This window comes from Scatophagus argus, chromosome 17 (assembly GCF_020382885.2).
Source record: "Scatophagus argus isolate fScaArg1 chromosome 17, fScaArg1.pri, whole genome shotgun sequence".
In the NCBI taxonomy this organism is placed as follows: domain Eukaryota; kingdom Metazoa; phylum Chordata; class Actinopteri; family Scatophagidae; genus Scatophagus; species Scatophagus argus.
The window spans coordinates 10630261-10643583 of NC_058509.1; the positions used below are offsets into that span (position 1 = coordinate 10630261).

A 13323-nucleotide genomic window follows, 5' to 3' on the forward strand; every position below is an offset into this window, starting at 1 on the left:
AAGAAAAAACTAAAGTAGGTGCTTCAAGGTTTGCATCAGGCTCCTCAAGAATGGGGGTAAATTAGATTTTGTGCTTCTGTTCCACTGAGTTCAACTAAATGCCTTCACTGTCCTCTGAAAGGAAATTTAATTTGCAGCTTAAAAAAAGATATAAACAAATAACATCATAAATGAAAAAAAATCTCAATATAAAATCTGGCAGATATCAGTGTTAGCTCATTGATATGTCTGCACAACAGCCATTAAGCAACAAGAGAATCCATAAAGAAATACCCAAAATATGCTGTCTCCATTACACAGTTTGTCATCCAGGAAGAAGAAGAAGAAGAAGAAGAAGAAGAAGAAGAAGAAGTTCCTGTCCTTAAAACTGTATTCATATCAGTCTAAATAGCCAGCGTTGACTGATATTTTCATAACACTACCACAGAAGTACAGGTGAAGATGTAATCATATGAAACTCCAGCTTTATACTTTTATTCTAAGATGGTTAGTTAAATAGGTTAGGCCAGATGGAAATATATTTCTTTCATTTACCTGGTATTTAATCATTGCTCAGTGTGAGTCCGTGAGTGCAAACTGAAGTTTAACCTTACAAGTCACATCAAGATGATAAACATCGGTTGTCGAGAAAATGCAAATGGCTGAACCAGTCGTCGCTAATAAAATTTTAAGTTTGTAGAAAATGATTTACTGCCACCCAGAGTTTAACAGTTAAATAATGTAGTGGTTACATCTTACCAGAAGAGGTCGATATTGAGAGGCACTTAGCTACTGAGCTGCCACAACAAACACCCATGCTGCCTTTAAGTGCTACCGGAAATACTGTAAATACTTGTTTATTTTAATTTTAATACTTGTAATTTATCAAAAACGATGCAGCTGAAATTAATCATGTTTTTTCGAATGTAAGAGAGCATTACAAGAAGTGGAGAGCAAAAAGAGTAATACCACTTTCTTTGATGAAGAAACAACTACAGCCAAAAACTAATCTTCACTTGGAACGGCCGGAGATCGACGGCTGAATGTCACGAGGTCTTGTCGGTCACGTGAAGCTAGCACAGTGCGCAGCGGCCTTTGCGCAGACACACAACCACTTCACTGATCAGCTGACTGTGAGTGAGATGCTCTCTTGAAGGACCGTTGAGTCGAAAACCTGCTATTATTTGCGCTACGTATGGGAAGTCGGGACTATCCTACTGAAGTACAACGTGTGGACAATTTACGGAAGCCGTTAAATACGTCGGTAAGTCCAAAAATACGCCGATTATTGACGTCGTGACAGCGTGAGACTGCAATGCAAACAGGCTTGCACCAAAAACAAGCTAACTCTGGATTTAACCATGTATGAACCAGTTATATTTTGTTGTCTGTCAGTGATTTTTTTTTATTATTAGAGGATGATCAGCAGATCAAGCCTAAAGAGCAGCAGCCTCTAGTCACGTGATGTACCCGGTTTTAAATTAAGAGGGGGATCAATATTTCACATGTCTACGGAACAGAAACTGATCATATGACAGTCAATCAGCAGATATGGAGAGCTGTCTCCACTGTTCTTTACTGATTCAATCACACTGTATGAGTGTGGGTTCAGTGTCCATATTACAGCGAAGGAGGAATGTGAGGAAGTTCGTGATTCAGAAACAAATTAAGAAGTCAAAAGAGGAACAAAGGGCTTTATAATGTGACTTTGATTCATATAGTGGACGCTTACAGACAACTTCCTATCTTTCATGCAATAGTGGGAAAACACTCACGCCCTGTATTTCAACTAAAGAAACATGAGCATAATTTGAAGAAAATACAGTGCAAGGAGATACAATTTTTTATTGCCTCATTGTATTTATCATTAGAATCACAAATCACAATAGAGCTCTATAATACGCTTTCTTTTACCTCACCCTCAGTGACTTCCTCGCATCAAAGGCCCGGTGGACAAACATCCTACCAGCAGCCATGACAGAATTCTGGTTGATCTCCGCTCCGGGGGAAAAGACATGCCAGCAGACGTGGGACAAGCTGATGGTGGCCACCACACGCACCAACAGCCTGTCTACTAACAACAAGTTCAACATCCCTGATCTCAAGGTTAATCAGTCGTATGTAATCTCCACTACAGGGAATCCAAATACAAGAAGTCAGACTAGCCAATATTTTTGTGTGTTTTGTCTTTTTAACAGGTCGGAACATTAGATGTTTTAGTGGGTCTGTCGGATGAACTGGCAAAACTAGACACTTTTGTGGAGAGGTAAACTTTGCAATTACCTAATGAAATGTAAATGTGAAATGTAAAATGCCTTCTGTATTTGAAACAGTGTTTTGTGATGATGATGATGGGACACTGTGGTCTCATTTGTTGTTTCTCGTCTTTATTTCTGACCCCTTGTGTTGCTCTCTAACTCCTCTCCTCACCCTGCGTTGTGTTTCAGTGTAGTGAAGAAGGTCGCTCAGTACATGGCCGACGTTCTGGAGGACAGTCGAGACAAAGTCCAGGAGAACCTACTTGCTAATGGAGGTAATGAATCTTATAATGTCTTATAAAGTCTTATAATGTTTATAAGACTTCAAAGAGAGACTTGATAAGTTACCGTGTGTACAGACATACAATCATCAGTCTATGTTAGTGCAGATAATTAATGCTGCTGACTTTAATCACTCTTTTTATACCATCTACAGTTGACCTGGTCACCTATATCACCAGATTTCAGTGGGACATGGCAAAGTATCCAATCAAACAGTCACTGAAAAACATCTCTGAGATCATCTCCAAGGTATTTTGGAAAACCTGCGCACATATGGACATGACATTTGATTATTGCCCTGCAACATACAACAGTATAAACTACAGAGAACAAGCATTGCCAGTTACACAATATCCCTGAGACAAATAGCATTGTAACCAATCACATAACAGATCATATCTTTTTCTTGATTTCCAGCAAGCGACTCAGATAGACAATGACCTGAAGGCCAGAGCTTCAGCCTACAACAACCTGAAGGGAAACCTGCAGAACTTGGAGAGGAAGAATGCGTGAGTAATATGATCATGATGTTAATATACTGCATATTATCTGTAATTTGGGCACGTAATCACACATGGTCAGGTTTTATTTTATCTTTGGTTATATTCCTATGTGACAGAGGGTCCTATGCCCTTATGTAATATGGACCTTCATGTGAGTCAGTTTAAGAAAATGATCTTTTCACATACATCATACATGCAACAGTTACAAACAGGAAGTACAATCTCACTGTACATAATATTTTAGACATCACCCTCTCCCTGATTTCCTGCTCTAGCTTCTAGACACAAGTTCTTTTTTTACCAAAATGTAGATATATGACATTTTGCAGCCTCCCTTGAGTAATGTCACATGTCTGGGTATCACTGAAGAGGATGAGATTTGTACCATACGTGTGCACTAAACATCTTAAATGCACAATTTGTCTGACAATCTGAACTGCTTGTGTTGCCCTTTAGGGGGAGCTTGTTGACCAGGAGTTTGGCTGAAATAGTGAAGAAAGAGGACTTTGTACTTGACTCAGAGTATCTGATTACCATGCTGGTGGTTGTCCCCAAGTAAGTCCACCTACATCACTATCTATATGTCCAGTATGCAATGAGATGTTACTGTATCTATAGCAGATATTATGGAGTGTTCTTCCTAAATAAAGCTATATTAAAACAATCTGAAATGTAACGTGAGTTACATATGTTTCATATTACAGAGTTTCATTTTCAGTGTCCAATAATGTGATGTCCCAGAGGCTCCATCAACATCATCACAGTTAAATTGTACTATGATGATCTAATGTGTCAATACATCAGTACTGGAATTGGTGTAAAAAAGAAAAAACATTGCTGTTATCTTTCCCTTTCCACCTTCTACAGGACAAGCTACGCAGACTGGCAGAAGGAGTATGAAACCCTCGCAGAAATGGTGGTGCCACGCTCAACTAAGTAAGGATAACCAAATGATTCTGTTCTTTTCTTTTAAATAAAGTTGTGAATAATCAACCACAGGATGAAGACAGTTTTGCCACATTCAGAGAGATACAACACATTTCTACTCCAGTACTGCTCAGTCTCAGTAGTTATGTTTTATGTATAGGCAGCAGCTTGTGTATAACCAAATTTGGATTTTCAGATGTATGAGAGCACTACTCTTTGTTTTTGAGTAGTTCTTTTAGAGTGTAGAAAGTCCTCTTTACTGATAAATTTTATTATGTACTGGGGTTTGTTTTGTACATGAAGAATAAAAAGCCATACAAAGGTTCAACCAGTTAGTCAGGGGTTTGGATCATGGAGCACAAGCTGAACATTACACCTTTGTCACTCAATCATGATCAGAGTTGCTTTTTTTTGGTACTGGAAAAGAAATTCAAAATCCAAATTGCAGCAGTATTCTGCCTTGTCACGCAGCACTGCAACAACATCAATTAATTATTTAATTATCGTTTTTTGGGGGGCCATAAATATTTCAAATGTAAGTAATACATGCAGGGTCTGAATCATAAAGTTTTGTTACTTTTTTTAAATCTATGTTTTAATATCCATTATTGAAGAAAAGACAAAGAAACATAACAGGTGATTACAAACTTTTCCAATAAGTGGTGTATCTTCTCACTTTGCTTTTTCTCATCCTTTGGCCCTCTACCTTTGGCTTAGCCTTCTGCTTAGCTCTGATTGTCAGAACAGGAACCATTTCACGGTTGACCTGTAAAGAGCAAGAGAGTCATATGTGAATGGAAAACATTATGTGGCTGACATGTGAAAAGCAACTGACCTTTTGCCAATGAGGCCAGATGATTTGAGGCATTATTTTCGGGTGCTGGGACGGATATGGCTCAGTGTGGCGTTGTAACCTAGCAACCTGTCTTTCCAGAACAGATATGGGACACTATCTGCCGATGTGACCTAGAACTGGAAAAGTCTTCCGCGCTAGTTTTCCTGATCGAGAATTTTCTGGTGATTCATTTGGTTGTGAACAGCTACATTCAAAACCTGGCACAGACTGATTGCTTGGGTAATGCTGAATTGATCCTTAATTGCAAATACTTCAGATATAACCTTTATGAATAGTGTCCTAATAAACACAGTTGGTTTATGTGTTTATTGCAAGAATATTAAGAATATTGTGCTTGTGAGTGGGAGGCCAGCGAGAGAACATGTCCTTCATGTTGCATTAGCGACTCGATCTGAGGAGTGGTTACTGTTGACACCACATGCACAGAAGGAAATCACTTCGTTTTGAGTGGATTTGTCTGTCGACATGAAATTTGCACAGTGATTTTATGTAGAATTTATTTTTGGCCAGTGAGTGCAAGTTATGCAGCTGACCAATTCCCAACCATCTTGACAGTGTTGATAAAAGGAACAGAGAGGACTGAAGAGTCCAAAATGGAGTAGACCATCATATTAGCTATCTCATCCACCCTGCAGAGATGAGGCATGCTCTGTAGTGAGCTGAGAGACATGAGTGGATTGTCTAAAAATTAAAGCGTAAATTAAGTGTGTTACCTTATTATCCAGTGTAGGAGGATAGGAGGGTGTAGGATGTGAGATGATATGTATTTGTCAAATATCAGGGATTTTGCCATGCTATAATACCTCTCGGCATTTTGGGCCAGTGATTATTTTACTTCAGTAAAAACAGGAATACCACAGTGAAATAAGTAAAAAAGTAAAAGTTTTGTGAGATAAAAGTTCTCAAAATGCAATTGAAGTGATGAGCGGCAGTAATCTTGCAGCTGGTAAAGGTAGGGCTACTTTTAATTGCCTTATATTCTGCTGGGTAGGTGAATGTAGACATCGCAGTTCATTAGTTGATTACGTTTCGTATTCATCTAAATCCAAATCTGTAAAGTAACCAGAAGATAAGGCTATCAGATATCTCACTGCTGCAAGATGTACAACATTATGCTCCAAAATGTAGTGAAGTAGAAGTATTCAGTTAAAGGTAACACTGTGCTTATTATTTTTTCCCACAAGTATGCCACTCTGTATGTGAGAGCCTTTCGAAAGTGTGTCAACAACACCGTGAGCTCTCGTGTTGATCTGTCACCTCGTGTCCTCTCCTGCAGACTGCTGTTTGAAGACAACGACAGTGGCCTGTTCAGCGTGACGCTCTTCAGGAAGGCCATAGATGACTTCAAGCACAAGGCCAGGGAAAACAAGTAAATTATTCAATTTCAGTTTTATTCTAAGAAGATGAGTTATTAAAAAGAACTGAAGCGTAAAGCTTACCAGAGGGTGATTTTCACAAATTCGATATGCAGATTGTTTTTCTTTTTTGTATTTTTCCATGAATGATGTTTATTTAGCTCTTGGGAAATCAACCACAGCCAAAGGGTTGTAATGATGCCTCATGAATGAAGTGGGCTACCTAGTCGTAAACGCAGGAATTGGTTTGTTAAGCTCTAAAAATAGTTCTGTAACAAATGCAGTTTTGTGAGCACTCAACTGTCTCTCCAATTAGCATGACAGAGGGATCTCATTGTGTGTGATCATATTTATGTCTGTGTGTTTGTATGTAGCCCATTTTCAGGAGTGTACTTGAGTGTGTGTTCCTACACATATATGTGTTTGCTGACAACTGATTGCCGCCTCTCCACTGTGTCTCCTGGCCCAGATTCATAGTGCGTGATTTCCAATACAATGAGGAGGAGATGAAGGCAGACAAAGAAGAGATGACGCGTTTGTCCACTGACAAGAAGAAACAGTTTGTACGAATGCCATTTTATTCACAAGCAGTACTGTTGACCAGTAGAGTAGAGAAGAAAGAAGTTCATGTAAATATTTTGCTTCAGATTTATGTTTATTTGTTTTTGTTGAACTTGAGCAGCTGTGGCCCTGCAGCTCATGTTAAACGATGGCTTAAAGCAGCCGTCATGTACGTTAATCTGTCATTATGCTCACTCATAATTCATAAAGAAAACCCCTCCATTTGAGTTAGTTGACAGGTAATGTTATAATTATTATAATGCTGTTTTTGTCCACCCAGGGGCCTTTAGTACGATGGCTGAAAGTCAATTTCAGCGAAGCCTTCATTGCATGGATTCACATAAAAGCTCTGCGAGTGTTTGTGGAGTCGGTATTGAGGTAAGCAAGTTAAGACCCGGCAGCCAAATTCGTCAGCGTGCTTCTCTTTCTATGACTGGTATCATCACGTTTTAGATCTTCCAATCATTTGTAGATTCTTCCATCCATCCTTTTAATTTAAGAGTAGTTTCATATCTGAATGTGGGCCTGACAGACTTGTTGTGTTTTGCAGATATGGACTGCCAGTGAACTTTCAGGCCATGCTGCTCCAGCCCAACAAGAAGAACATGAAGAAGCTGAGGGAGGTGCTCTACGACCTGTACAAGCACTTGGACAGCAGTGCTGCCATCATTGACGTGAGTCTAAAATTACTGTGACAATAATCATTCCTTGTTCACTTTAGGTTGGAGGGACTCAGTCACCTTTTGTGTCTGTTGTCATAAGCGTGTCAAACATGCATTTTCTTTAGCTGTCCAGTTTTTAACTGATCTGTGACTGATACAACCAGACTGCAAACTGAATGTGCAGTTAAAAATTTGAGTGCAGCTTATTATTTGATGTTGTGGATCAGACATGCCAAGTGATTTTTGTAAATGATTATCAGTAAAATTTAAAAGATGAAGTTTCCTTCAGAAACCCACAAAACCTCAGTCATCATGCCAGGGAAACAAAGAAACCACATTTGGTACACCAAAATACATTGATATGTGGATACAACCGAGAATTTTGTGTTTGTAATTCCGTGTCTCTGCAGGCCTCCATGGACATTCCTGGGCTGAACCTGAGCCAGCAGGAGTATTACCCTTATGTTTACTACAAGATCGACTGCAACCTGCTGGACTTCAAAGTCTAGATACACTGCGATCATTCTGGTCTCCCTCTCTTTGTGTGCAGTAGTGGTCTGATGTGGCGTGTTCACATGGCGATGTGTACATGTCGGGCTTTAATTTAATTTCCAAGGCCACCTTGTTTCTTCAGTTTTATCATCTTTTGTGTTCTCAACTTCTTTCTCTTGCTCACGTGCACATTCCTGGGTCCATACTGAATAAGATGTTGAATTTCTGTTCTGACCCGACTTAACAAATAGGGACCGTCTCCTTTGTCATCAATTCCTCTTTGCTCCATGCTGTAAGTGTGAATCGCTTTCCGAGTTTGCGTTTCCCATCATAATGGTTGACATTCCTTCAAGATGTCATGTAAAAATGCTTCCTTTTTATTATTGTTTTTATTATTCATGTGACCCTACTTTATTTAAAGCAACAGTACACGTGTGTGGGGGTGAAATGTGCATAAAAATAAATGTCTGTTAAATATAGTATTTATTTAAAGCCTCTAAAATCGGTGAGTATGTTTTTGTTTGTTCAGTTTTTGAATGTGATGTGTTTTAGCTCCCCGTAAGAAATGTCTGTTTACAAGTAGATGTTGACCATCAGTTCCCCCACTCAAGCTATAATCCTGTGAACTACTGAGACAAGGTCATTTTACGGTATAAAAAAGCAATATGTTTGCTGATTGTATGCTCCTATAATTTCTGTATATTAAACAGTTTGAGAAATATATTGATAGGTCTATGTGCAAATACTGTATTGTCGGTTTCACTGAAAATTGAACCACGTTTAAAATAAATGTGAAAAATAAATAGTCTATGTGAAATATACCTGCATTTGGCTCACTGTGATTTCTAACTGCAGATTTAAGTTTGTAAACTTTCTCAGCCTGAATTAAACCAACATCAAAATCAGACCTAAGAAAAACATAAAAATATATAATTTATTCCATTTTTATCTATTTTCATTTTCTGTATAATTCAGAATTTATTAGTTACTTTTGGTTCTAACAAATCTAGTAAAGGGTTTATAAGTTATAACTGATGACTTCATTAATAATAAATCATACATGATGGCTATCTCATAACCCATTAATATGAACAAGTTTGGGATTTGCTCCTTTTCAGGTCTTTCAGGTCATTAATTGTGAAGACTGTTCCAATGGAGCAACTCTGTGACCATGAACACCTTATCAATATTCACAGCTGCAGATTGGATGGAGTCTTGTATACCCTAAAACTACAACTTCATTATGTTACTTATAAACACTAAAAGGGGACTTGTGATTGGTGTGTGTGTTAGTGATTACCATTGGTGCATGTTTGTGTGTTGATGATGATGATGATGGTGGTGCTGGTGGTGACACTAGCTGGAGTTGATTTCCCTCACAGCCTATCAGCGGTCAGACAGGATCCCCCCCCCCTCGCTCGATGACGCAGGTGTCTCCTGTGTGTGTGTGTGTGTGTGTGTGTTATCCAGATGCTGTCTGTGGAGAGCAGCATCAGCCTCCTCCTCCTCCTCCTCCAGCAGCATCAACAGCGCAGCAGCAGATAAGACTGATGATGGAAACGGAAACACGGACGGATCTGCAGTAGAGATCCGGGGAAGATGCTTCGGCTGCTGTGAGGCAAACCGAGCCGTGTTTAGCCCGTGTCAGCTGCACCTGCCGTGGATGGTTTTCCCGATGGGTTGTGGAGGGAGTCGGGCGGACGCGATCATTGAGCCGAGGTACCACGAGAGCTGGACCAGAGAAACGGAATCGACGTGGCTCACTAACACGGACGTAGAGACCTCTTTACCAGTAGCAAACAGTAAGAGCCTCGTCGTCTTCTTTTGTCTCTTCTTACCAGAAACCAAAGGCCACATTCAAAATACAAGCTCCTTTAGTCACAAAAAAAACATGTGTTAAAAAATGACTAGAAATACGGTTGACAAGAAAGCTAAAGGAACCGCTCAAAACACAAACAGCAGCTGTCAACTCCCTGACACAGCAGTTTTGCAGCATCTCCGTCGTTATCTTAATGTAAAAGCAGGACAAGAATCTCACCGTGTTTCAGCTGATAACTGGAGCTCTTCGCTGCTGTCTTAAAGGTAAAGCGCTGGAGACCAGTTTGAGGGAGAAGAGGATGGTGACCACAGGCACCCAGTGTGGGAAGCAGGCTCTCGCATCCACTGGCTCCAACCACCAGAGGAGACCCAGGCGCTCCCTGAGTGATGTAGGTGTCACTGGTAGCAGGTATTGGAATATCTGAGTGCTACATATTAACACCAACAGCCCCTGTGTCTGTACACATGTATTTACTTCTCATATGCAGTCTTTCTGCCAAGTTGCTCTGCAGGACTGAGAATCGGAAAGCAGCCATTAATATATTTATACCAAGTGTAGGGACCGATTTTTGAATGTTGCTGAACTTTTATTTGAGCAGGTAAGTCCCAGTGAAGTTGTAAACCTCTATCTCAAGGCAGATGGCCAAAATGGCAGCAAGAAAAGTTGCACACACAAGAGAGAGGAGAAGAGAACCCGAAGCCATGTATGCTATTAGTATAAGAGATTTCTATGGATGTGTGAATTTGCTGCTTTTCTTTTTGTTACTGGACATATTTGTGTTTTGGACTGTTAGTTGGACAAAAAAAATAGTTTAATTGTATTAAAGATTCTGAAATGAGTAAATACAAAAATAAATACTATCACCTCTTAGTCAATTAGCAAACTAAAGTGAATGTCTATGTTTTGGGCTGATGATTGGATTAAACAATAAAGGAAATTAGAATTGGTAGTTTTCACTAATGACTTATAATTTACATTTTATAATTTAGAACAGACAAGTGATATGCAAAGAAGAAATAGATTTCTGTGCATATTTGAGAAAGACAGTATATTTATACTATATACAGTAAAAAAAAAATGTCAATTAAATATTGCTGTTTAAGGGATGAAGTAAAGCAGTGAGAAAAAGCACTGAGAACAATAAACTGTATGAAAATGTGCTGGTTTCTCGGGAACACGGCCTGTCATAACACTTTCTTCCCACCATCTGTTTTCCTAGTCTTTCATCATGAGAGAAAACTAGACAAGAGAAACTTCAGTGCAGACCCTGTTATGTGCGTAGAATGCAAGTTTATGGGCTTTTGCACTAATGACTAGCACATAGAAAGGAACAGACAGATGACACTGCATTGACATGTTCACATGTTTAAATTCAGTTTGGGATCTGTGATCCAAATGTTTGCTTTGTTCTTTACAAAATTACGTTTTCAGTGACTCAGGAACACACACTTTTGTGTGTGTGTTTTTTTTAATTTAACCCTCCACTTATGGACAGAGATTCAGTGACTCAGATCTGAGCTGGATGTCATTGCCCAGTCGCTCTCTGTCCAGTGTGGTGACATTTAAATGATGTGACATTCAATAAGAATCTTGCTTCTTTTCACAGCAAACCACTCGTGACTCCAAGAGGAGGGCATCAAAGGAGGCCGGTGCTTTGTCTAAGGACGGGCAGCCCGTCAATATAAACAGCAGTGGAGAAGCTGAAACGATGGAATGTGTTGGATGAAAAGATGAGGACAAGCCATAACTGTGTGAAGAGGAAGGCAACCGGAGCTGTAAGCCGTTCATTAGAAGATGGGTTGGTGATTTACAGAACGTGTGCGCACGATGTTTGATAGTGACGTTTGCAAGATCTTGGCTGTCTATCTCCGAAATTTATAACATCTGCATATGTCTCCATCCAAAGATCCCAGGATGCTGCATCTTTGTTGTGCCATTGCAAATGCATGTGTGAAGCACAGAGTGGGTCACAAACCCTACACCATGCTTTTCTCCTATGCTTATGGTGCCAGCCAGGGAATGTGTCACTGTGTTCAGCCAATTAAATGAAACCAAGAACAGACCGTTCCATATGCACACGATAATAAGAATCTGCACATCAAATGTTTTCTGTGTGGGACCTTCTTAAAGAATCTGCTTCAGTTCTTTGTGCAAATATATTCCTTTTGTTGTGAGTGAAAAAACAATAGTGTGAGAACCAATGATGATGCTGTTTAACCTCAGTCAATGCTGTAAATGATTTTCATTTAAAGAAGACCCTGAAGTGCTGTTTAAAAACTGGAGGATGGAAACTTGAAGGCTGAAGACTGTCTTTTCCAGTCTTTGCAAGATAAAGAAACAAACACACCCGCATGTGCCTACAACTCATCTTGATCTTAACTGCGCCTGTTTTCACTTTCTGCTTTTTTTTAAAAAAAATGTTCAGTAATATGTGCTCTCCAGTTCTCTTATATCTTCTGTGTTACACGATTTAGTATTATGATGTGTCATTTTTGTGGCTTACACTGATCTGCATCTATAAATCAATCGTGGTTTGATTCAGCATTTGTGACAATCCAGCCAAACAAAATGAAAAGCAAGCTGTCTGAAGTAAAACACTTGATCTATCTGGTATACATAAAAATGGAAAAAAAAGCACTCAAGAGTACAGTGCATTCAGGATACGATTCAGGATGAGGAAACTAAAGATTTATGACCAGCAGATGGTGTTGTTGACCAGATGGGGGTCTTACTAATAGTCTCAAAGTCCTCAAGAGAATTGCTACTGACAGCAACCACATTAAGAAAAGCACTTATTTAATAGAGAGAGAATTTAATAGAGAGAGAATGACCTAAAGGCAATCTATATAAAATTCACAATCTGACCAGACTTTTTTTTTTTTTTTTTTTGCTTGTGGTAACTGTTGAGCAACTTTTGAGATGGAAAACATTTTAACAAACAGGATCTGCCATGTTTTCTTTCTTTCTTGTTTGAATTAAAATTATCTGCTTTTTAGTTGTGAAACCCATGAAGGAGTGATTGTTGCAGTCATTTCTCATTTAAAAGTGCTAAATTCTGTTCGGTAAATCTGTAAATGATTCATTGATAACAATGGACTGCATTATATACTATATATTAGAACACAATTTCATGTTTAGTAGATCAAAATTGCAAAGTGTAGTACAATATGATAAATTAGACTTGATTGTCAGGAAGAAAACCACGCAACAGTACAAGGTAAAAACCAAAAAAACAAAACAAAACAAAACTGCACAACAAAACAGAATTAAAATAGAAAAAAACAGCTACACAACTGACTTAGATCCATTGAATATGATGTACATATCACATAATATATAAAATATAAATGATTGTACACTCACATAAATAAGCTAAACAGGAAATATATACATTTTCCTGCTCAGTCCCATCATAGGCTCAACAAATAAACATGTGGAGAAAAAGAAAGTAAATTAAATAGTTTTAAAAAAAAATAAAGCTAAAAAGTAAAATCAAAATGTAAAAAATCTAATTAATCAACAAATAAATATCCCAACTTAAACCCATAATTCATTTTACTGCAATAGTTGGAAGTCTTTTATCCATCCATTTTACAGTTAAATGTGATTTTTGAAAATTGGCCTACATT

The 13323-nt window shown here is 38.7% G+C and overlaps 2 protein-coding genes across 5 annotated transcripts; both read left to right on the forward strand.

Annotated features, from left to right (window-relative positions):
- The first annotated feature begins 849 nt into the window (after positions 1-849).
- On the forward strand, positions 850-8696 carry atp6v1c1b (ATPase H+ transporting V1 subunit C1b). The gene is made up of 13 exons (XM_046418280.1): positions 850-1243; positions 1905-2085; positions 2178-2245; positions 2427-2512; positions 2674-2768; positions 2937-3028; positions 3479-3577; positions 3890-3958; positions 6082-6174; positions 6630-6723; positions 7002-7099; positions 7272-7395; positions 7794-8696. The coding sequence occupies exons 2-13, from the start codon at positions 1954-1956 to the stop codon at positions 7890-7892; spliced, it is 1149 nt and encodes a 382-aa protein (XP_046274236.1). The 5' UTR covers positions 850-1243; positions 1905-1953; the 3' UTR covers positions 7893-8696.
- A 633-nt stretch (positions 8697-9329) lies between these two features.
- Positions 9330-12584, forward strand: si:ch211-215i13.3 (brain and acute leukemia cytoplasmic protein). 4 transcript variants are annotated; one of them, XR_006845881.1, is made up of 4 exons: positions 9330-9677; positions 9958-10102; positions 11301-11469; positions 11601-12584. XR_006845881.1 is itself a non-coding variant. In XM_046417729.1 (4 exons), exons 1-3 carry the CDS (start codon positions 9539-9541, stop codon positions 11418-11420), a joined length of 384 nt encoding a protein of 127 aa, XP_046273685.1. In that variant the 5' UTR covers positions 9330-9538; the 3' UTR covers positions 11421-11469; positions 11601-12584. The 4 variants fall into 4 exon arrangements, 3 of the variants coding, with proteins under 3 accessions (XP_046273685.1, XP_046273686.1, XP_046273684.1); XM_046417729.1 differs by having other exon boundaries at positions 9958-10082; XM_046417730.1 differs by having other exon boundaries at positions 11301-12584.
- The last annotated feature ends 739 nt before the right edge of the window (positions 12585-13323 follow it).